Here is a 25,240-nt window from a genome sequence, read left to right on the forward strand (position 1 = left end):
CTCTTCCACTGCTGCCCCCGTGCCCTCCACCCCCCCTTCCCCTGGTAGAAGATGGTCTGCAGACAGGGGAAAAACAAAAAACAAAAAAAACATACATGGGTGTGAAGCATTACTACGAAAGAGACCTGTTTTGTGTACACTGTTTTCACAGAGCTCATAGATATGGCATGGAGGATTACATTACTTCCATGCTTCTTCAATGTCTCCTACCTGCTTGCGCGGCTGGGTCCAAATTCTAGGCAGAAGTCATCGCCATCCCAGCTGGCTCCTTTCCTGCCTCCACCGCCCCCTCCACCACCGTGAGGTTTGTTGAAACGCCCCCCACCTCGGTTGGGCTTGAACTTCCTTCTCCCACTCATTCCTCTTCTCACTTCAAAAAAAAAGCCCCTTAGTAAGAATATTAACTGATTATTCATAACACAAATGCAAAATACTACATTTACGCTGTACTAGAAAATGGTTTTAGTTAGGGTCTAACGCAAGAGGTTACACTCTAATGCAAGTACATTTTGTGATGGGCATCTATCTCTTAAATAATGAACATGTCAAAAGAAAAGTGTTGTATTACCCATGTTATTGTATTACACATACCCATTATACATACCTTCAATAAGATATCACAGCACAAGGTATAACTTGCATAGCAGCAACCTAGCTAAAGAGAATAAATACAGCAAACATTAATTAAATAGGGAAATAAGAACAAAAGGTGACAATGATCAAAAACTATTACATCAAAGCTAGCATACCGTTATAAGTAATCCTGTTCAGTCAATAGGTTTCACAGGTTTTCACCTGAGCACCTGAAAGTGAGCTATCCATGAAGATATGCATGCCCAAACAATCGAGCGTATTGTTGTGATTTACAGTTTTAAAATATTTGCTGCTTAACTAGCTAGCTATGTGTCGTAACAGGTTGCAAGCGAGTCTAACGTTACCTAAACTAATGTATTCAGGATGTCATGGAATCACAACGTAGACAAGTAGCACACGTAAATTGTGTTAACGGTAGCTAGTTTGCAAGTACACTGGGTGCCTACACAACTATATAACTAGCCAGCTAATGCTGTCACACTAATTAGCTAATTTAAGTTGCATACTAAGCTTCTGAAGTAGTCGGTTTTCTTTCGTTTTCTTTTTGAAAGAAACCAGCCTCAGGAGCTAAGACAAACCATTTCAGTCATCTCGATAGCTATCTCTGACTAGCTACCTATATTTATTTAGCTAAGTTACAGACGCAGTTGACGTTAGTTATCTATGGAACACGGACATATTTACAAGAAACTGAAGGTAATTGTAGATCTGTAACGTTAGCTACCTTACTGCCAGCCTCCAGCTATCCTTTCCACTTCTCGCGTCCACCGGCACTTCAGCTGCTCTCCCATTGGCTTCTGTCAGAGGAGTCAAAGGTTTTGATTCCGGTTCACTAGTCAGTCAGATTTGTGTATTGTTGCTATAGTGATATTTTTTGCCGTCATCGTGCAACATGACATGAGCCCTGGTAGAAACTAATGTACACAGCTGCCGAAGTACAAACAGAGTTGTAGAATTGCGGATTTTGTTTTGATTCGCACAACGATTGAAACTGAAACTCGTGTGTAAATAGCACACGTTATAAAATATTTTATAAAATATATAATTCTTACGGACAGCACGTTGTTTTTTTTTAATCTATAAACTGAATTACTGAGGTATTCCATAACACAAAAGGTAGTTCTTTTTAAATTCGTCTTATTCTTACACATAGATTACTGTACATTATCTAACTTTGCAGATGTAAGACAGTGATATTGGGCTTCCATAGAGAGTGCTGCACTGTGTCTGACTTCTTTGTCTATTACTGCCTTCAGCCACATGTTAGAAACTGAGAGATGAAAAAGACAAAAATGTAATTTTTTCTCTGTTTTGTGTTTCTGGTATTGTGAAATGAATAAGTTTTCTTTCTTTGACTTGTCTTTCATGGTCAAAAACAGTAATGACACTTGATGGACTGCAGTCACACAAATGAGCCTGTTGTCCTTGTGCCAGGCACATCAAATCTGTAGAGGGCTGTTTGACCCCTGTGGTAGTCTTGGCTTGTGATTCTTGTCCAGAGGAACACGTGTCTCTGTGCCCCTGAGCGCCTGCTGCCTAGTGGAGCCTCTGTTCTCTTTCTCCCAAAACAGTTGCAGTCACTGTGAACACGTGGTATATATAGATGAACAACAAAGCACTGAACCATCTTGACCCTGGCATGTAAATGAAAATGACGGTGGTACTCGTGAGTCATTAATCATAAGAGAAAATATAACTGCAGGGTACACACACGTGCATGTTTGTGTTTAAATGTACTTCTGCCATTTATGCTTGTAATTTTCCTATTCAAATAATTACCATTTTTAAAAGCAGCTATATTACAGTTTTATATTTAGTTGCTTAGCAGACACTCTTATCCAGAGTGACTTACACATGTTACAATTCTTTTGTCATTTTCCATTATGTTGCTGTCATTTTTCAAATCTAATGAAAACAATTGATGCTGTCTTTGATTTTTTGAAAGAATAAAGTTTTTGCCTTTAGAGACTCATTTAACCCTGCAGATCAATAGGTTTAGCTTATTTTCTTAACAAGACCAAACTAAAGTCAGGCGAGCTGTGGAACACAGGACTGTGAAAAGTTTAGAGATACAACTATACACAAACAGGGAACAAACTCCTTTCACTATGATATATAAACAAAACCAGCTCAAGCTCTTTGTATAATAATGACTTACATTACACATGCTGGCCAAGAGGAGAATACCTGCCTATTTTAGACTTATAGCAAAATTGAACATCCAGATATTGTAGGTCCAATAATTAGGATGTGAAAAGGAACATGAACATGAACATGAATTCTGTTAATAGAGAGGCCTAGATTTTTGTCCTTAGACAAAAAAGTGTATCTTTTGTTTCCGGCTTGAACTAGTTCTTCATTCATCATACTCCGCCAATGTGATAGACTGGGCACAAGGTTTTAGTTGTGTTTGGAGGGCTTTCACAAAAGTAGCTGTTACAGCTCAAGAAGTCAAATTACACATGGACATAAAGAGATGTGCCTAATTATAGTTCTTTACTGATTGTAAAACTAGCGATGTACATTCTTCACAGTATTTTCAGAGCACAGAAGTGGAGATTTCTGTGGCTTTAGTTAAATATGAAGAGTTCATGACCTTCATTCATGTTGAGACATATAATCAATTTTTTAAACCCCTAAGGGGGTTTCTCTTCATCATCTTTTTGAATACAATTAAAAAACATTGGGAATGCCTGGGAATAATGATTTTTTTTTTTGTTTGATTTATATTTGTTTCACCTTTATAATAATTTGCTTCAAGGGCACCTCGGGCTATAATGAGAAATACCCACACAAAGTAGATATAGAAAGTGTAATATACACAAGCAAACACTAGGTTTGAAATTGATATCTATCCACCTAACTTACTTTCATAAGAATGTTTGCCCTCTCCACAACAAAAATGTACTCAAATAAGGTAAGCAAAGAAAATACTTACATTACTGGCACTTACTCATGTATCTGAATAATAATAACTTTATTTTGGTTTATTGAGCTCACATAAATGTTTCGTCATAACCTATGGTAAACAAAACTCATTAATGAATGCATATCCTTAGCTAACATATGTAACTAAATCACATTCATAATCACATATAGACTGTACGTACACGCACACACACACACACACACACACATGCATATCTAGACATCAAGTGTGTCTCCTGACAGACATCACAGTCTAGAAGATCATTTGCATTTGCTCCAAGATGGAAAATGTCACAGATAATCTGTGGAAAGAAATGATAAATATTAATCATGGCTACAGTTAATTAAATTGTTTGGTTGTTTTTTAACCACTGGTCGATTTTCAATCTACAGATGAATTGAATTTTCTGATAAAGCACTTTGAGATATAAGGTTTCATTCTGAAATAGCACATTCCTCTGCCAGATGCTATAGTATATTTAATCTTTTTTTACTTTAAAAGAAGGCATAAATCATCAGTCAGACATTACTTATCAATCTTTCTTGTGCAAAAAGACTTACTTTCTGCTTTTACTTAGCAGTTTTGTTTAATCCAGAGCATTCAATAAATTTTACTTAAAATGCAGTACTAATACAAAACCTTTAAAACACTGTGTTTTACTTGGTGCTCTACAGTGAAAGGTACATGAATGCTAACAAATTACAACAAATTAACCTTTTAAATAACAAATGGATTATGTAAATTTGAAAAATGCATAAACTAAAATCACTGATCAAAGTTTGTGTTGATTAATTCCAAGATTATTTGATGAATCACCATAGCCCTGGTTGCTAAATTGCAGATGTTGTTTAACATTTGAGAACATAACCATTAGAAAAAAATAAATCATACACTGCACTGAAAATGGCTGCCACTGTGAACATTAAATGTAATACACACAAGCTACCCTACTTTGCTGAACAGATAATATACATTATCACTTTACCAGTGTGATGAATGACTGGAGTCATTGTCGGCCCTCCTGTTAGATTACGCCTTGGGTTAACGAGGAAATTGAAAAGACCCTGTGATTGTTTCTTTCATTACATGGAGGGGGTGACGAATCCCCTCCAGAGCTCTGTTGACCTCTCCCTCCAGTCCCTCCACTTACTGTACAACAATGGCCCTTTTTGAGTGAGACATCATCAAACTCACATGGTAAGTTAAAGAGATCTGCAGGGCTCTGATCAGACCTTCAGCAGCAAGGCACTGAGCGCTGTCCCAATCTGGAAGCTCGCACAGAGACCGAGGGCTTGTTTCTGAGGGCGACCATGGAGAACGGCAAACCAGATGGTAAAAAGTGTCTTTGAAAATATTATTGTACTTTTTTTTTTTAGCTTTACACACATTCAAAATGCTCATTTCATGATAGTCCTAAGAATAAAGATGACATTTTCAAGCATTTGAACAACATATGACAGTCTATGGAATGCCTTATGGAATGGTATGCTAAGACATTTGTTTAATGAAAGTAACATATTAAAGTTTGATGTAAATGTGTTTTCTGGCTAAGGAGAACTGTTGGAGATGGATAGCTTCTAATCTTTTTGCATGTTCTCAGCGTTGTTGATTAAAATGATAATGGAATAGTTGTAATTTGAATTCTGTTGGCACATTATGTCCCTTCAGAAAATGTCAGAATAGCTTAAGACCAAATATGCATAATCTTACACAGAAGCAGACATTTAACGTGACCTTTTCTGAAACGGCTTGTAGTTGGGTATGCTGGCCATTTTGAGCAACTGAACTCGTTGTAATGCAAATATTACAACTGAATGCATTTTCTGATGAATACGATCCATTTTTGTGGTTGGGGATACCAAGAGAACTGTGGCATATTTCAGATTTTGATGATGTCAAGGACTGCTGCTAAGGTTTGATTTATAGTTCATTACTGCAAACTCTATGCATAATGAAGAGTACTATGCTTTATTAACTATGAGTCCCATTTTCAATTTGTAATATGTGTGGTTAATGTCAGGGGGTTTTATCCCGCTTTCTTGATGCACTCATGTAGTCCACAGGTTCGCTAAAACTGCCCTGTGTGCCATTTTAGGACTTGGTTATACAACAAACCTTCTTAATGGTTTAACTACCCATTACATGCTTCAATTTAATAAAGAGGATGAGGTTGCAGAGTCTTAGAACAGCCTGCATTAGAAGGACAGACTGTTTGAGACTTTTTAAATCAGCTTCAGCACGCCAAAGAGTAACAATGTTGCCTTCTCCGTGATGGAATGTGTTTGTAACTGAGAACTCTCTTTACTTTTAGACCAAGAAAAAGACATGGATGAGGTGAACTTGCAGATTGCACAGGTAGATTGAGACAGGTTCTGTCTGATGTCTCTCTACATGCCTGATTGGGTAATGACAGACATACACTTTCCTTCAGATAATGACAGACATGCACTCTCCTTGTACCCCTGTATCTGTATGAGCTGTTGGGCACTTGCCAAATTCAATCTAAAGCTGGGGCAGCAGAATTGCTTTCACATGACAGTGTTAGTGGAGGAATACTGAAGCTGGTCCACTGAATCAGGGACTTTTTATATGAGTTGATTCACTTATCTCATTAAGGTACCTCAGAACTGCAGCTTTACACACACACAACCACACATACAAAATTAAAAAAAAAACCTGGAACAACTGAAACATCATGATCAACAATGAGAGAAATGACCAAGACAGTCTGTCCCTTTGAAATACTGTTTCTTTAGGAAATGATTCCTGTGCCAAAATGATGACTGACCCTTATGTCCATAACTGAATTACCACTACACACTGCATGACCAAAGTGTAACTGGCATTTATGGTCTGAAACTGGATGTGACAACTCCTGGAGGAGCTGTATAAATCAAGGGGAAAGTCCAACATGGTAGTCATAGCCATTCATCTGATATTTAATTAATCTGAAATAGCAGCCAAAACCACACCCCTTGCTCCTTTCCTCTCCTCTTTTCTCCTTATATCTGCTCTACTCCTTCCTTTCTTCTCTTATATACCTCTCCTTCTTCCTTTCTTTTCTAGCTTTTTTCCTTTCTTCTGTCTTCAGTTCTAATATGCTCACAGTCCTCGTCCTTGACCTGTGACCGCTAACCTCTGACACCATGCACAGCTGCAGGCCCTGACGGCAGAGCTGAGGAGCGGGCTGGTGGGGGCACTAGAGGACCTCTCCACCCTAAAACAGAGAGACAGCAGCCTGGAGGAAAAGATGAGAGGCCACCAAAGTGACATGGAGGAGAAAATACTGGGCCTAAGGAACTCCCTCAACACATTCAAGGTACCATTATTCCCAGAATGGACAAACGCTGCTGTCTGCTTCGTTCGGAATATGGTATCGGCAATGAGTCGGCTACTGTTGGCCAGCTGACAGTACACAGATTGTGGTTTCACCTGTCCTTGCACCGAGCAGTGACACACTCATTATGCACTGTGGTTGTGAACAGGAGGACCTCAGTGCTGCCCTGTCCCAGATCAAAGAGGTCAACTGCAGGCACAGAGAGCTTCAGCAGAGCTTGGAGCTGTTCCACATGGAGGTGGGAAGAGAGCGCGTCTCAGTCCAGCAGAGGTAGCTAAGAGACCACAATACTGCCAACCATTTATAGGGCCTTCAGACCAGTCACCATGTTGGAATGCATCCTGTAACAGACTTTCTGCTGTCCTCGGTTCCCGCAGGAAAGGCTCGAAAGGGGATTTTTCATCCGACGGCCACAAGTTTCTCTCCAGCGAGACGGAGCTCAGCGTCATCCAGCACTACTTCGCCAGTCTGCCCAACAGCTCACCACAGAGAAGCACAACATCCACACAAAGTGAATACTGTTTCTGAGAGGGAGATGGAGTAGCATCCAGTCCTGATGTCAGGGTCTGCTGTAGCCCACAGCAGACAACAAATACATCTCTGCCTCTTTTCTACACTGAACAATGTTGAGATCCTTTTGACATTGATTATGACTGAACACTTTCCAGAAATAACCCCCCAGAGCTGTAACAAATGTCCTGTTTATGATCCCATGGTCTGCTCATGTTGTGCAGTGCAAGCGTGTGTGCACTCAAACACGCGGCATCTGTTTCCTCAGTTGATCTGGGGCCTGTGGGGAGACAGGCCCAACAGCTCACAGAAAGAACGTAGGAGCACTGTATGACAGCTGAAGTGTGGGGGGGGGGGGGGGGGGGGGTTTAAACTGAATGATAAGCGTCTGCGTTTCCTTTTCTTCCGTATGTGCGTGCACGTTAACGGCCGTCTGTATGTCTGTGTGTGCTTTTGCGCTGTAGCGACGAGCTCGGAGCAGGAGTCTGGTTGCCACCAGCAGCAGGTGGGCCAGTCCAAGTCGCCGGTGTGGAGGGAACGGAGGGGCAGTGCAGACAACACTGAGGGACAGCTGCCTCAGGAGAACAGTAAGTGCCTCAGGGAGACTCCTGTGCAGCTGCACAGTGCTGTCGATGGCCTGGGTGAGAATTGTTCAGAGGTGGGCTCCTTAAACATTTGCAGTAAAGGGGACCTGTTGAATTCACCACTGGCGGCATGATGACTTTTTCAGCCGTGACTGTTTCAGCCAATTAGAGTGCAACTACACTCCTCCTCACAGCCCAGTATCCATTATAAACAAGCACCATATATATCAACCTCAGAAACTGAATCTTTATCACGGTAACCTACACATCAAAATAAACACCTGCTAAAAAAAACCTCATCTGTGGTTTGGTGTATCATGTGACCTGTTACATTCATTCATAAAAATGTGTGTCGAGCCTCCGTCCACTGAGGATCTCCTCTCTTGTGTCTGCCGTTATGTTGCTGAGAAGGCAAGAGACAGATGGCTGCCCTGGAGCTGCTGGAATCGGAGAGGGTGTATGTCTCTTACCTGTCCCTTCTGCTCAAGGCCAACATCACCTTCAATGGGTCTGAGGCCATACATCTCAAAGACAAAAGGTACATGCTGGCTTCGGTCTAAGGGAGGGAAAAGGTCAGGGTTGCATATTTCAGTGACATCAAATGGCTTCAGAAGATTTGAATCACTGTGGCTGTGGCTTACAGCTCATGATTTCTCTGTGGTAAAAGCAATACATCTACCAATAAAGAGAATCACTAGAGACGGGGTGATGGGTGTTGCTAAATCACTGTGTCAATGAGAATATCACAGTGAAGTGGTCTGTATGACACTTGTCATATGCCTGTAAAAGGTGATTTGACCTTACCGCATCTCAGGAACGGTCAGGTTAAGTCTGTTGGCAGTTATTATACATACCCTTGTCCAGGTCCTCAGCTCATCCTGTGCTCTAAAGTGGCTCGTTAATACCAGAAGGATTCAACTCATTTAAACTGCCAGACAGGCAGCCTCTATGAAAGGCTCCAAATTGGATTATGCTAAGAAAGGACATGATCAAATAGCAAGAGATTAATCTATTAAATCAATTAGATAGTGCTCTGCCTTTTGGAGGAAGCACTTAAGGCCACTAAGACAAAATAGTGCTTTAAAAGGCCTAGAACAAGCAGTAATATGTTAGCATTGGCATAATTCCTTTCTTTTCCAACACAGGTTTTGTTCCTAGGACAGAATGAATGGTTCCAGAACTGTGCTGAATGAAAATACCTCTCATATGTGTGTGCTTGTCGCTCACCTGTTCTGAATAGAATTCTGCTGTTCCTCTCACTATTGTATTATTACATGAAATAAAACAAGCAGAAGCTTGCAGAAGTTCAACTGACCCATGGTTGTGTTTCAGGGGAGATTACTTTCTGTATTTTCATGGTACAAATGAATGTCCATGTGACTGTGGTGTACACCCTGGCCTGTGCACTTCACTGGTATCCTCTGTGCTGGGAGCAGCTGGTCCTACACAACCTTTGGGCCAGATAGACATGTCCACTGTGCCAGGATCACGTAACAACCACATCTCTGGGCGACTGACACCCCTGGCTCCAGCCAAGCTGTGATTGGCCAAATCAGAAGCATGGTGGTGGACTCAGGAGCGGTTCAGCCCCACACCCTTTGACCTCCGCTGATCATCTCTCTCCTCGCCATCAGGCCTTTCCCCAGCTCTCTGCGCTTCCTCATCCAGCAGCACCTGGAGCTCCTCCACATTCTGCAGGAGCGCGTGCTCAAGTGCCAGTGGCAAGGCATCATGGGAGATGTGTTCATGAGGCTGACCAGCAAAGAGGTACCAACAGACGAGGGTGATACGCCTATAGGGAGGGGGAGTCGCGGGGTCATAAAAGGGCAGGCCCCCCTCCTGCAGAGGGCATTTTCACAGTGGCAGTGCATTCCAGTTTGAAGTCCATCTGCTTTGATGACACTTCGCATATGCCGTTTGGCAATGTCCACAACCACGCCGCTTAGAGTCGTGCTCAGCCCGACCTCCGGCATATGGACAGCCTCTGAGATGATCAGCTAATTATTCACAATGTGTTGTGCGGCATGGGAAAACTGTCAGAGGAAATTGGTTTATTGTACCAATTAAGGAGTTAGGCCCCAGCATGGGAGTATTGCAAGGTCAGTCATTCCCTGACCAATCATGCCATCACATGGAAAAAATCAGGACAGCAGACAAAGACAGAGACAAACCCCATTAATGTAATTACTAAATATTGACTCTATGCCTGTGTTATTGCTTACCCCTAAATAACTAAATTTTCAGCTTCATTATTTCTTATCTGCAGAGTGATTTTCTTGATTACTATGTGGCGTACCTGAAGGAGCTGCCCGAATGCCTGTCTGCAGTCAACATGTACAGTGCCTCCTCTCTCAAAGCAGCTGGACTGTTTGAGGTAAAGACCGATGGTGTGTCAGGAAGAAACGTCTGGGGGATTCTCAGTGTCATCTCATTTTTTTGAATAACTGCAGCATGATGTTTGTAATACTTGAAGCTGCTTCCCCAGATTACTACTTAGAAACACCTGAGAGGAGAAAGGTGCCTCTTTTGTGACTTGATGAACCTTCCCATGCTGACCTGAAAAGATTAGCCGTTTGTGCCTCTGCCACATGCTGAACTCACTTATTCACATGATCATGGATTGATTATTTAACATGATCATTGATTAAGAAATATATGAAATAGGCATACACAGTTTACAGACTCTCTCTTTTCTGCTTTAGGGTGATGTGATTGGCAATGAGAATCGCCCTCCCCTCCACATGCTGCTCCTCCAACCAGTGCAACGTATCCCAGAATACCTTATGCTTCTACAGGTGAGAAGTACAGGCACAACCTACAACTTGCCATCCGTGTCTGGCTTAGATTCGCTGTCTATGGTACAAACAGGGTTATGATGAGAATACAGATTATCTGATTATCTTTTTTAAAGATGTATCACTGTTTGCATAACACAACACCTAGACCAAGGAAATACTTATTCCGCTTGACAGTGGTGTGAGTATGAGGCAGAAGTCAGAGACAGTGCCTGAAGAATCCCAGGATGAATTGTGAGCTCATGATACAAGCTCCACCTGCAATCCATTGTCAAAATTTTCAAACAGGGTTATGATGAGAATACAGATTATCTGATTATCTTTTTTAAAGATGTATCACTGTTTGCATAACACAACACCTAGACCAAGGAAATACTTATTCCGCTTGACAGTGGTGTGAGTATGAGGCAGAAGTCAGAGACAGTGCCTGAAGAATCCCAGGATGAATTGTGAGCTCATGATACAAGCTCCACCTGCAATCCATTGTCAAAATTTTCCACTTAAATACATGTCAATTCACTCAAGTTAACAACCTGGTACTGCATATGACCCTTCTGCAGAACCTGATGAAGCAGACGGACTCAGAGCACCCAGATTACTACCTGCTGCTGATCTGTATCCAGCAGTTTCGGGCCTTCACTGGACAGTACAGCCACCTCCTCCAGCACAACGAGGAGCTGCTGCTGCAGAACAGAAAGGAGCTCAAAAGGTAAGGACTGGGTGATGCAAAGACAAAGTGCAACCAGGAGCTGACCTAGGATCAGTTTCAGTCTTAAGCATACAATGTGTGAGATTAGGATGGGCTTTCAGTAGCTCATCTTATCTGCACCATCTAGGTTGTACCTGATATGGAAACATATTTATTCTGCATGCTAGCTTTCCTCAGATATCAATAAGGCAACAGTCACGGTTAAGAGCAATATCTGAAGGCTTAAGCACTCCTTTGAGAAAACGCTTTTACTCTGCTAGAAGTTTTCTGGAAATACTTTTTATGTTACTGTGGTGTCTATACTATTATATGCTGCAGGTCTGCCATGAAGCAATTCTTCAAGACTGTGGATTGTGGTGTCCAGGCTGATGAGATGGGATCCCCCTTTCCCTCCAGCAAGGCCCTGCTGTGAGTCACATGCCTGGGTCTATCCACCCCTGTGCTTGCTGATGGTCAGTCTGCAGTCAGTCTGTTCGCTCACCTCCCCCCCCCCTGCTTTCAGACAGCATGCGAGCCAAGTGAAGAGGAGCAAGCAGAGGCTGCTGGAGCAGATGCAGACAAAGCGCTTCCCGGACTGGGAGGCCGAACCACGGCGCTACGACACCGCGGACGGGGTGACGGCGGTCCCCTTCTTCACCCCCGATGCAGACCCCCGCCTCAAGAGCGCCGCCCTGCAGAGCATCCCCGAGACGGAGCAGGAGGCAGGCTCCATGGAGGGCCTGCCCTGCGGCCGTCTTCCCCCGGGCTCCTCCGTGCTGGCCGACGCCATAGGAGAGTTCCTGATGTCCGGGGAGGCGGCCGGCCTGGAGGGGCTGTACGAGGACGGGGACTCCCTCCACAACGTCTCCCTCTTCGACAACTGCTCCACCGCCTCCTCCGACTCCAGCGTCGACATCGCCTTTGTGCGTTGCCCCAAGAGCCACGACCGGGAGCCCTACGCCGGTGGTGGCGGAGCGGGCCGGGACGGGGGCTATAAGTTCCCCAGCCGCGGCTGCGTGTCACCGGATGAGGCCGGCCTGATGCGCCACCGCCCCCTGCAGGCCGTCCAGCGCAAGAGCAAGTCCCTGAACGGCCTGCAGCTGGACAGCACTGTCGTCGCGGACAGCAGCCCGGCCAAGAGCCACGGCTCCCACGCCAAGCTGGAGCGGCAGCCCAGCAAGGGCTCCACCAACCGTAAGCTGCAGAGGAGCGTCAGCCCCCCACAGAAGCAGGAGGATGAGGGCCGGGCTGCAGCCGACGAGGAGCTCCGCAGAGACCACGACAAGGTGACATCAACCCCTCCCTCCTCTCACTCTCACCCTAACGATAACATAACTTATCATCTACCCCAGTTAAGCAGCAAAATCATAATGGCAATGTTTTTTTTAAATCTAGAGATTACACGTCCACATTGCAAGAGTCTTCTAATGTCTCTGAACATTGCCTCTGAACATTTCAACAGAACAAGGGCATGTGACCCTATGAGAAAGCGTGCAAGGGTGTGCTTAACATGTGCAGTGATGGAAGTAGTGCAGGTTTAGGACTGACCTTTGAACCCACCGCACAGGACTCTGGCGGTCAGCCCTGGGTGGAGCAGACCAGGTGGAGGGGCGGCTCTGAAAACGGCCAGTCCGCCTTCAGCGAGAGGAGCCGCAAGCAGGACCAGAAAGGAGGCTTCAGGAGCTCCTTCAAAAAACTCTTCAAGAAAAAGTATGGCATTTCTTTTCAACAGGGCCACCTGCATTTCACACTGTAGAGGTACAGGAAGTGAAAGCAGCCTTTTTTCATTACATTACTGTGATTTAACAGACACTCTTATCCAGAGTGACTCACACAGGTTACAATTTATTATTACGTTATCCATTTATACAGCTGGATATTTACCAAGGCAATTCTTGGTTAGGTACCTTGCCCAAGGGTACAACAGCAGTGCCCCAGTGGGGATTTGAACCACACTTGTACGTCGTTTTGGATAAAAGCGTCTGCCAAATGAATAAATGTAAATGAACTAGCAACCTTTTGGTTATAAGCCCTGCTCCTTACCACTAAGCTACACTGCTGCCACTTTTGGCACACCAATGACCCATATAAGGCCTGCTGTCACATTTGATCAAAAACAACACAGTATTTCACTCACAGCAGCTATTGTTAGAAATCCTTACTATAACAATATAAACTCGATCACAATGGCAGGAAATACTCAGCTGAGCTGGTATAGGTTCAGTCATGATAAGGCCGCTCCCCAGCACAACAAACTATGCTCTATCAAATATGCGCTTTTCACATCCTCTTTCTCTACCTTTAGGTCTGGGGGAGACGGTAAGGACAAGTCCAACGACAAGTCTGAGTCCCAAACATACAGTGATCATGAATCCATGAAGACACCAAGAGTTACTCGGCTTGGAGACATCGACAGGGGAACAGCAGTGTGATTCCACACCGCCCTCTAGTGGAAAAAATTAACCTCTGCAATACAAACCACCAGTATTACATCATTTCCAGGGGCGATGCTGTTGCAGCTGAATATTACAGGACTTATTTACCAGACTTCACATGTAAATGCTGTAAATATTGTTGGCATCCAACTGAAATATTTTCTCAGATTTCCACAAACACAGTTTTGTTCACACCATGACCACTGTGCAAGGAGTCTATGTAATCACATTTTGTATTCAAATTTACAAAGAAAAACAGCAGCTGTCATTTATTCGTGACTGTCTAAGCTCTGAAAAAAGAAAAGACTATTATTTCCAAGTTTATTTTTGGCTGTAATATTATGGCTATTATTTTTTCAAAACAAGGTGTCAACTTTAAGTGCTGAGACTGTGAAATCAAAAGGAAAAAACCAGTGAGGTCATGTAAGTTGCAGTCTGCGTGTTGCACCAAAGTGTTTGTAATGCAGGTTTTTAATATATTTAAAAGCCTTAACATATGACCGTGGGGTTTGTTGTTTTTGTACAGTTAGTAGCTCACAGTTCGGCTAGCTGAGGACATCTTTAACTGCAACTCTCCTTGCTTACGTGACCACCGTTGTTTGGCCTACTTCTTAGTGCCACCGAGTTCTGTGGGACAGTGATGGGAATGTACACAAGGTACTTCATGTGATCTGCTTCAGTGACTTTTCAGCTGTGCAAACCTGTACTAGGTAAATTGTAAGTTATGTAAGTCACCCTGCATAATGAATTACTAAGACAATAAATGGTGTACTGCCAACAGACAGAAAAGACCATTCCTTTCTCACAACTTGCTCTGCCAGAAATATATATTACAGACGAGCTGCACGTAACCCAGACCGTTTAATCCTCCAGTCTTTTAGTGCCCACCTCACTTCAACTCTTGTTAGTATTTCAGGTCTAAAAATTGTTTCATGTTACCTTATTTCTCCTTGGTCTTGCAATCCAGGACACAAATTACCCCGACAATCACATTCTCATTCTCTGCCACACTAACTGCGTGAAAACCCTGAACCCTATAGACACACCTGATCGCTACCAACTTGGGCTCAGGGAATAACTGTCACTCAGCAATCAGCCAGCCCGAAAACTGAACATCCTAACTGATAAATCTAACACTCACACTGACTGCTGTTGTCTGGCTCCATGATGAATATTTGAACTTTGCACATAAGGCATCAATTCCTTCCAAAACCAAACAGAGTGGAAAAATGTGCACTGTATTGGGGGAGGTGACATATAACCTTCCTCAGACCGATGTCTTGTTGATTCTCTCTGGTGCCTGGATGGTGTCTGTAAGTAGCCAGAATGCTTACTACATACCGTTTCCTTTCACTGGTGATTTTTACAATTGAAAGTAATGCTTGGCATGTTTTATAATGCATTCTGATTTTGATTATGTTTGTTATAAAGTATTCTATAGTGAATATTTTGTACCTTACCCCCTTAACTTCAGGTTCAGTCAGACCTCACAGGACCCAGAGCCAACCTCTGAAAACAATATTAATATAACAATATGAATTTAAACTGCACAATGGGACATTTAACTTGCCAATGCAAGCAAGAAGACTCTCCAGCAAACTCTCCACTCTCCACCATCTGGAAAAAATTCACTGCAGGATTCTCTCCATGTCTCTCCCCTGTAAGTACTGACCCAGATCGGCTGAATCAACCCCAACCATTTTGGGCAGATAGTGGAAGCTGACCCAGGCCTTGTGTACTGTATATCATGTGTACACAAAATATCTACTCAAGAAGCGGCTCCAATCAGTGGACACTGCTGAAAAAAGGTCAAGCACTCCTCAAAGTACTTTAAGAACTTCAATTTTACGGTTTAACACACAACTCCAAGATCAAAGCCCCCAGCTTCAGCAAAATAAGTAAACATGGCCCCAGGGTAAGCATTGTTTCCATTTAAAACTGTCCAGAAATGGGCCTTAATTTCACAGTACAAGTTACTTCAAACATCCACTCACCCTGCCACTGCCACCTACAATGCAGGCCTTTGAACAGGATGTGAAACGAAAATGAAACGAACGGAAAGAAATAATGTGTATTTATCTATGTATCTAGATCCCACACTGGCAAGATGCACAAGTGTAGGAGTGTTTGTTCCTTAATGAGGCTTGAACTCTCCAGTCAAGCTGCAAAACAAAATATATGAGGGACCAAAGTACTCTAGTATGTGCGTCAATGCCTTCTTTTCCATACACTGTGCACAGGGGCGAAGGTAGTGGGCCACTCAAAGCACTTACATCACACCAGCTTCGGCACTTCATGCCTTCATTCTGTGGGCTCTTTCCAAGAAGGGCTGTAAATCCTTGATGCTAAATTCAAGGGGTGGAAAAAAAAATGATCCAAACAACCACTTTTGTTTTCTCATCACCCTTCGGCCTTTTAAAGGATTACATAAGTGTCATTACACACATTAAACATGAGTACCACTCGGTAATAGCACAGTTATGTCACACTTTCAGCTATTTCACATAAGAGCAGACAAACAGTGGGCTTGAGAGATTTTGTCATGGAAACGTACGGGAGTGCGACCTTTGGAAACTCTGGCTCCAACCCCCAGAGCAGTGGAGAAAGAGATTAAAGGATTGTAGGGAAATTATGAAAGCGTGGTACCTACGGTGTAAATGTAAACTTTGCACTGATATTTTCTCTTAATGCGTCTGGCTAAAGAACCTCAATCATCCACTGGGAAGTGGACAACACAACCTGTAGATTTCCATAGTTTGTATGAAAAAGTCTTGATGCAGACTGCTTTGATGACAGATTTTCAGAAAGCACGGACAACAGGGGTGCCTTCCTGCTGTTCTATCCATTTGAAAAAAGTCCACTCCTGAACTTTGTTGTGCTGAGCCAATGAACTTCATAGATCAAAACACACAGATTTCTATCTTAGACTCCCCTACAGCAGTAAGCCTCACACCACAAAGCTCTTCTTTGTTGAGCCCCACTTTTCTGAGACTTCCCTTCATCTGTGTGTGCCTACTGGTTGCAACCTCACCTTTAGGGTTGAGCTCTACTCCACAGGAGGCAGGTAGTATGTGGGAATAGGCTGAAAAACCCACCAAGTGGAGGCTTCCTTGTGGCTCAGTTGGAAAAAGCACTTGATGTTCAAAGACTATGGGCCGGATTCAATCCCAGCTGCATCATTAGCCAATGACGCCTGGGAGCTGATAGTGGAGAAACAAAATTGGCTTTGCTCCTCCCTGTAGGGAGTGGGTAGGTCAACCAGATGCTTGTCCATCTTGTAGCTCATTAGTGACCCCCAATGGCCAATTGGGCACTGGCAGTCTACCTGCATTAAACTGCACATGAAGTGTCCTACTCTGATTCATGTCTGTGCAAGCTTGGCATTAGGACCATGGTGTGTAAAGGAGCGGTGTCTGAAAGCAGGTGTTTTAGAGAAAGACATGTTTGTCCCACCCTCCCAGACTATCAGTGTGGACTGCAGCAATGGGGTAGCTTCTTTGACACAACTTATTATTCCAAAATTGGGAGAAAATGGGGAAACGGCAGTGACGGTTCTCAATAAAACAAAAATAAGGAATGGAAACAACTGAATTTTAATCCTGAAATGCCAGTGTTAGGTCTAAAAACAAAATGTCTTAGAGACAGAATGGGTGTCCCGTTACCTTGGTTTGTGCGCTTGGCACCACACTGCCACGACAGCCATAAAGCACAGCACTGTGAATACTGTGAAAATAAAACAGCATGTCCTGCAGCTGTAGCATAACCAGCAGAAGACAGATCATGGACAGTGCAGTGTGGGTGAGAGCCATTTTAGGTGACAGACTGAAGGTGACGTACTGTTTTGTGGTGGCATGAGAGTGACTCAAAGCTGGAAAAAACTTCCTATACAACCAGTTTCAGACTGTGACACAGCACTGTGTGGAGCGGAGGGCTTAAGCACACCAATAATGCAAGTCGTAATATAATCTCACCTAGCTCCCAAACCAAAGCAAAACAGTGACAATTGCCTCATGACAGTTATGATTTCCGTGTTGTGGGTTCCTATTGAGTTCTGTGTATTTCAAGAGATTTTGGGGTCTGTCTGTGGTTTGGATTTCAACTCTAACAGTAGAGTACAGCTGGCAAGCCATCTGACAGGAATCAAACCAAGATGGGAAACTGTGGTGGGAGCAGATGAGTTGTAAGAAACATTAGTTATGCTCCTGGAACAAGATGTTCTTTTAATCTCAGTGAAAATCAGCTGTTAGTGTGGAAGGTCCATCACTGGAGGAGAAAAGGAGATGCAGTAGGTCAGTCTGAAAGGGACGTTTTCAACAATCTGCCAATCCCTTGGCTAAAGACCACCTCTTCACTTAAGAGACGTGGTTGTAGTGCACTGTGATCCTACGTATCGTAGGAATGTAAAGGGTAAATGAAAGGCATGTTAAGTATTACAAACACCATGCTTTTGGCCAAGTGACAAATGAGCTTGCATTGCGATCAAAGGTCTGGCAGTTCTTACGCTGAGGTCAGGCCTTAAGCGCATCGTGCTTTCCGCACCATTGAGCTGCATCGTACAGTCGTAAAAACACTTTTTTTTATTCCCTTGTTTAAAGAAGGCAACTGTTTTACATACTTCTTGGCAAATCCAACAAAAAAAAAAAAAAACGAACACAACAAAACAACCAGAACAAAAGAACAAAGACGTCTTGTGTTTGTGAAAGCGTGAAAGTACCTCTTTGGTGTGCAGGGTACCTTAAGGCTGGTACTCTGAGAAGACTGGCACAAGCTATTCACCAAAAAATAGTCTAAACGCTGGCAAGGTTGCAATCCCCCCAGTCCCTTCTTTCAGTGGACGGCGGTGCCACAACGGCAGGGTGTTCCAGTGGGGAGCCTCGCAGCCTTCCCTGCGTGCTGTTGGTCCACAAGGTCAAGTTGTACTCTTCTGCACATTCGCGTTTTTTAAAAATGATACCTACTGTGAGTGCACATTCATTCCTTTTTCTTTGAAAGAAAAAGACTATTGTTTCTGCAGTTTCCCTATTTAGTGGAATAGGGCATAGTTTGAGCACGTACACACCTCATTTCGGAGTGCACTAGCTAACAATGGTCCTCTGTGCGATGACCAGTTTACTGAAATTAGTTTAAAAGTCGCGGCAATGGACAGAAACAATGACAAAAACAAACAAAATGGAATCCCTGAAACAGGGTAGGCAACAATCTCCTTGGTTTTCAATGTACAAAAAGACAATTACTGAAGAATCAAGGTTACATTAGGGGTGAAACCCTGACTGGCTTTTAGTTTTAAGGTTGTGTTTTTCCCACAGTCTTTAGTGTTTAAGTGTCCAGCTCCCAGGGCCCCTCCCCCTCTCTGTACAGTCTATGACGAGTGGGTGTTCTCCAGCAGGGGGGGCCCTTCCCCATGTATGGATGGGTGCGAGGGCTCCCTTTTGTACGTCTTGGGCGGCAGTTTCGGGATGGTCTGAGAGGTACTCTGCCGGGGCGGGACGGGGGGCCCGGCGGTGCCAGGCGGGGGTACGCCGTCCTGAGAGGGGGGCGGGGAGGGGAGGTGCTTGCGTGGCCCCAGAGGAGAGGGGGTCAGAGGCAGCGGGGGGCTGAACGGGGACGGGGGGAAGAAGGTCTGGCTGGGCTCGTTCCTCCGGCCCTGCGGGGGCGGCTGCAGGTGCAGGGGGGAGCTGGAGAAGACGTCCGGCGTTCTCACCGGCTCCCGCGGCGGCAGGGACGGCGGGCTGTCGGGGAGCTCCGACAGCGAGTACCGCGAGGAGTAGGCCCTGGCGGTGGGCTGCCGGGGCGGGACGGCGGGGGGGCTGTCCAAATCCTTCGATATCATCTGCGTGAGACAGGATGGGGAGAAATATTCACTGGGAATCAATGCTCATATTTGTTGTGGCAACAGTGTAGCATAGTGGTAAGGAGGAGGACTCATAAAAATAAGGTTGCTGGTTCGATTCCTCGCTGGGGCACTGCTGCTGCACCCTTGGACAAGGTACTTAACCCACAATTGCCTCAGTAAATATCCAGCTGTATAAATGGATAAAAAATTGTAAAAAATGTAAAAAATTGTAAAAAATGTAAAAAATTGAGCTCTCCACCTCCTGAACCCAAAGGGAGACAGAGAATGACAGCAGCCAGCCGTGGACTGGCACCCTGCCCTGTGATAAGACTCACCTTGGAGGGAGAGGACTCTGAGGGGGCGGATTCTGGGCGTCGGCGGGGGGGCACAGGGGGAGGAATGGGAACCTCCTCTGTGCTCCTGTTGAAGCTCACAATGGAGGAAAGCGAGGAAGACCCTGAGCGAAAGTAAGAGCACTGTTACTCCCTCAGACTGTCTGTCCCAATTATAGTAAGTACACAGTGGCTGCATTCCACATTGTTGCTTTCTCATCCCTCCTTCAACAATGACACCGAATCAGCACACCAAGGGAAACGAACACCAGTCCTAAATCAGCACTGGTTCCCTGTTAGTGCTGCTTAGGAAAATGAGCACTGGTCTGAGATCAGTACTACTGTTACTGTTAGTGGTGCTTAGGAAAATGAGCACTGGTCCTAGGTCAGCACTACTGTTACTGTTATTGCTGATTAGGAAAGTGAGCACTAGTCTGCTGTTACTGTTAGCGCTGCTAGGTAGCTAAACAATGGCTCAAGGCCATTACTGCTGAGGGAACACAGAGATTCTGAACACAAGACACAAATGAGCGAAGAACTAGGCAATGAGCTGTTCACAGAGCACACAGGACAGCTGTCACATCCAGGACATCTGTCACATCCAGGACAGGGCAGCAGACATGGGGACAGCACAGCATCTGATGGGCAGTTGAAGCGGTTGAGCAATGGGGAATGCCTTAATTTAAGCAAGCATTGAGGGATCAGCATCACAGCCATGAGTTGAAAAGCCAGAAACGGCTGATGCCTGATCATTGATTCCCTGCACAGCAGAAACCCAGAGGGATTGGTCGATGAGCTAACAGCACTTTCCTGCAATGACAGGAAATTCAGCCACAGAACCAGCCCATCAAAGGAACACCAGGCTATGAGTGCTCCGATGAAAGCCAGCAGGAGAGTATGCATGAACACTTCCATGCCCTAGTGCAGGTCAGTGTGGTATTTGCATGGTTAATGCAGAGTTGAGGGTGTTGCTAGGACCTCAGAGAACCTGCTTTCATAGGATGCATGCCTGTGAGTCTAGAGTTTTCACACAGGTGGCTGATTGAATGAGAGGCATTAGAAAAAGCAGGGGCTTAGAGCAGGGACCAAGAGACTAAGCGATCAGGAGTCATCAGAAATCAGCCATGATAGTGAGATCCAATCAGGAGATGAAATAAAAAAATAAAAAACAACAAAAAAGCCCAGCTAACCACTAAAACGTGCTCAGTTTCAGGTTGTAGTCACAGGGCAAAAGTGCAGCCCTTGTCATCATACTGTGTCTTCATCATACATCAACCTGTGCCGAACACAACACAAAAAAGATTCCACTGATTCACTGAAATCGACGCTCGATGCCTCACTCTTATCAGAAGAAACACAGACGGCAATTCCAACGCCACAAAGCACCAGCAACCGAACACTGATATTCAACAGCCTCACAGCGTTAGCAATGAAGGGGGTGAGGAAAGATGAGGGGCGAGACCAGGTTTTGCTTTTGTGTCAATGACATGGAAAAGATGGCGACATGGAACAGGCAGATTCCACTGGCAGCACTGAGGAGCAACATGTGGATGGAGTGGTGAGGATGGGGTAGGGGGAGGGAATCGGAGCGCGGTCAGCGTGGCAGACGGAAGGAGGACTGTGTGGAGAACGGATACTAACGTGGGCCGTGCGGCACAGACACCGGGGCGAAAACGGAGTCACTGTCTGCAGAGAGGAGAGGAGAGGACAGCTGAGGGCACCCAGGAGACTTACACCCAAGCTAAAGCGCAACGTTCTCACGATGCTCCAGTCATACTGTAGTGATGCCGTGTTAGCTAGGAAGGAGAAAACCTACAGAGATGCCCTTAAATCCTGAATCTCATTATTTAAAAGAGCTTCCTTAACTTGCTGTGTTATAATTAAATGATGCTTCTCATTTTTTTCCTGATTTGACTCTTTCATGCAGCAGTCTACAGCAGCATGTTATTGAGTGAGCTTCTCACAGCTGGCCTCACATAAACACAAAGAGGCTTTTGTAAGAGCTGTGAGAAAACAGCACTTGCATAAGATCAGTGTAAAATCCCACAGAAAAGAGTGTTGAATATGTTAGCTGGGATTAGTGCTTTCAGGAACAGACAGTTCGGGATGGGTTGACTGAGGGTTGTACGACCGCGTGTTTGTGATTGTGTATGCGTATGTGTATGTATGTATATGTGTGTAACTGTGAGTGTGTGTGATTGTGAGCATGTGTGTGATTATGCGTGAGTGAGTGTGTGTGTGCGGGTGTCCGTGTTTTTGTGAGTTTGTGATTGTGAGTATATGCGTATGCAAGTGTACGTGCGTGATTGCGAGTCTGTGCAATTATTAGTGTGAGTGTCTGACTGTGTGTGTGTGTGTTTGTGTGTACGAGAGAGTTACAGTTTACGTGACTGAGTGCACGCGTGTCGCAGGACTCACTGGAGTGGAAGGGGCTGGGGAGGCCGTGGGGGGAGGGGAAGATGCCGCCGACCTCGTTGGTGCTGGAGGCCACGGAGGCGGGTGGGGTGAGGGGCGTGTGGGGGGAGTTGGGGGCGGAGGCCAGGCTCTCCGTCTCGCTGTCGGGGATGCGGCTGTAGCTGATCTTGCGCGGCTCGTTCTGCAGCGGCGTCGGGTGGCGCATGGAGCAGGTCCGAGAGGCGGATGGGCGCACCCCTGGGGACTTCAGGGGGAAAGTGTACCTCTTGGGCTGTGGAGGGAGGGATGCAGAAGAGAGGCCATGCTCACAAACTTAGTATTTGCCCTGCCCTAGTATCCTTCAGCAAGACTTTAACCTCAATTACTCCATTAAAACTGTTTAAATGAATAATTTGTGAAAGCATCAGCTATGCAAGTCACATTGTAAAAATGTGTGAAATGCAACAAAATCATTTAGTGTCACTTCATTCAGTATCATTGCTTCAAAGACCACTTCATATCACTTCATTACTTTCCAGAACGGATTCTCAAGGTCAGTAAACAACACGACAGCTTCGGGGCAGCTGTGTACTTCTATTCATTGTGCTAAACTGTTTACACTGCAAGACAAGTGTCTCAGGAGTATGCCTGCTTGTGGCCTTCCAATGAGGAGGGGACTCTGATTGTCCTAACTATTGAAGAAGAATGTTTTGGGGATTTCAGGGGCACCTTCATAGATACTGTGACAAGGGGGGGGGGGGGCACTTACAAATCGAGGTAAAGACCTGGCGTTGCGAGGCTCAATCTCCAGAGATTTGTTGAACAGGTAGTCTGTAAACTCCTTCTCAGATTTGTCCTCCATGGGATTCAAGTTCTCAAAGAACTTCTGCATTTTGAGACAGAGAGGGAGAGCAAATCCACTGTTTAAGAAATCTGTGTGTCCAAAGACATGGATAACAGAAACATTACAGTGGAAGACAGATGGATTCTGAAGTCATCCCTGCCTTATTACAGTAAATGTAATATTGTTCTGGTGTAGTTCTTTTGAGGCCCCTTCTGTTTGTCAGTTTCTGCATTCCTCATGCAGCTGGACCGTACTCACTCTAATTTCGTTCTCGACCTGTAAGCAGTAGGGCTGGTTCTGGTACTGCTGGATCTCCCCGGTGATCTCAGCCACTTTCCTCCGCTTGCTGAAGTTGATCAAATCCTTCCCATGTCTCTTGAGAAAGTCCGGATTACCTTCTTCCGTTTTCAAGATGTTTGTCAGATATATTCCTGGAAGCAGTTGGAAAAGCAAAAAAGGAATGAGGCTGAGAAACGCTATACAAATGACTACATTAGGCCTGTGGCATGAGGTGACTGCCATGACTGCCAGACTAGTTAGATGCTGCAGAGCACCACTGCTTCTATGGAGGGGACGTACCAAAGAAAGGCACGCAGGGAGGGTTGATTGACCTGAGTTTGGCCAGGTACTTCTTGTAGTGATCTTCGCTCAATTCCACCGCCTCCTCCAAGATCTTCCTCTGTCGGCTCGGGATTTGCTGTAGAGGGCAGGAGACAGGTACAGGTGTATGCCATAGAAAGCTCAAGTTTTACTTTTGAAAACAACTCTGAACTCGATATGAAAGAGGGACAATTAAATGCATATGCCACATAGATTCCCTGTAACGTAAGCAGTTACCATGAGTTTCTAAACGCCTTTTGGGGGCAGGTTCCTTTACCTCAAAGGTGTGGTCAAGCCTGTAGACAGGGGAGGAGTTCATTGCGCTGACCACCTCCAGCACACCATTGAAGTTGTTGAGCTCCTGAAAGACCTGGAGGATCTCGATAATGCGCGCGACCACTGCTGCCCTCTCTTCCAGGTTTTCTGTCTCCACTATGCACCTGGCAGGTGGGAACAGACACAGAAATCAAAACCCAGGCATGAGGCCTTCATCATCACAAGGCCCGTTAATGCAATACAAACAACACCGGGGGTCGTGCACAGTCAGGAATTTTCAATGACTTAACATTTAAAAATTCTATGGGTGCCACGCTCAAGCACTCACATAACTGAACCCCATTTTTTTCCCCTGGCACTACATGAAACTCCCGTTCTATGTAAATATTGACTAGCCTAAAAGAGGTCTGCATTCATTTCTACTTGTTGGAAAATGCAGTCAAATTCCTCTGAGACTGGGCTACTTTGAAGATGTAATATCAAGGCGAAGTACTTTTGGATACAGGTTACTTTCAAAATACTTTGTGTATGCAGGAACATGCCTACAAATGCTCTAGGCCATGAATAACAACCACCACTGACTTCTGGTAGTGAGCTTACTGTACAAGCCAGTGGGACTCTAGCACTCTAACATTACCAGACTTAATAGAGGCAAACAAGCTAGAGAACCAACAGGGAAGGCGGATGAGAAAAACAAATTAACTTTTCATATTTGGGGAATTTTCCTTGGCTTTTCTATGTCAGTGGAATATCTGATGACTTTCCATGACTTCTTCAGGGCTGACAGAGAAGCTTACTTTTCAAACCAGAGCGTGAGGTTGGTGGTGTGGCGGATCATTCGCAGGAGGTTGGGTGAGTTTATCTCCTTGTCCTCCTTCGTCCACACGCTGCCCACCAGCTCGGACGGCTGGACAGCCCTGAAGAATATGCGGGATGGAGAGGTAGGGGTCACGTTTCGGGAGGTACTATGAAGATATATGTGCTATTGGAGCACCAACATCACTTTCAGCAGCAACCAGGTTTGCATAGGCCTCCCACCCACGAATAAACCAAACACACTTTGTTTTAGCCATCAGAAAGGAAAGGTTT

General features: G+C 44.8%; 2 protein-coding genes across 3 annotated transcripts in view; one reads left to right on the plus strand and one right to left on the minus strand.

Moving 5' to 3' along the window:
- Positions 1 to 4,792: 4,792 nt before the first annotated feature.
- On the plus strand, positions 4,793 to 13,910 carry LOC118790328 (rho guanine nucleotide exchange factor 33-like). Its single transcript, XM_036547237.1, has 15 exons — positions 4,793 to 4,855; positions 5,835 to 5,878; positions 6,678 to 6,842; positions 7,009 to 7,130; positions 7,238 to 7,371; positions 7,835 to 7,957; positions 8,366 to 8,492; positions 9,589 to 9,721; positions 10,221 to 10,328; positions 10,657 to 10,749; positions 11,310 to 11,458; positions 11,777 to 11,866; positions 11,916 to 12,723; positions 13,005 to 13,147; positions 13,743 to 13,910. Exons 1-15 carry the CDS (start codon positions 4,834 to 4,836, stop codon positions 13,867 to 13,869), a joined length of 2,388 nt encoding a protein of 795 aa, XP_036403130.1. The 5' UTR covers positions 4,793 to 4,833; the 3' UTR covers positions 13,870 to 13,910.
- A 4,653-nt stretch (positions 13,911 to 18,563) lies between these two features.
- LOC118790099 (son of sevenless homolog 1-like) overlaps positions 18,564 to 25,240 on the minus strand; it is a 34,062-nt gene continuing 27,385 nt past the window's right edge. The window contains exons 15-23 of one of the 2 annotated variants that reach the window (XM_036546921.1): positions 24,949 to 25,068; positions 24,153 to 24,315; positions 23,855 to 23,972; positions 23,534 to 23,706; positions 23,201 to 23,317; positions 22,456 to 22,723; positions 21,679 to 21,723; positions 20,041 to 20,162; positions 18,564 to 19,702 (exon numbers count right to left, since the gene is read on the minus strand). In XM_036546921.1, the coding sequence (XP_036402814.1) occupies positions 19,232 to 19,702; positions 20,041 to 20,162; positions 21,679 to 21,723; positions 22,456 to 22,723; positions 23,201 to 23,317; positions 23,534 to 23,706; positions 23,855 to 23,972; positions 24,153 to 24,315; positions 24,949 to 25,068 (1,597 nt within the window). In that variant the 3' untranslated portion in view covers positions 18,564 to 19,231. The remainder of the gene's footprint in view (positions 19,703 to 20,040; positions 20,163 to 21,678; positions 21,724 to 22,455; positions 22,724 to 23,200; positions 23,318 to 23,533; positions 23,707 to 23,854; positions 23,973 to 24,152; positions 24,316 to 24,948; positions 25,069 to 25,240) is intronic. The other variant, XM_036546922.1, reaches the window with a different exon arrangement.

Source organism: Megalops cyprinoides, chromosome 15 (assembly GCF_013368585.1).
Source record: "Megalops cyprinoides isolate fMegCyp1 chromosome 15, fMegCyp1.pri, whole genome shotgun sequence".
NCBI lineage: Eukaryota > Metazoa > Chordata > Actinopteri > Elopiformes > Megalopidae > Megalops > Megalops cyprinoides.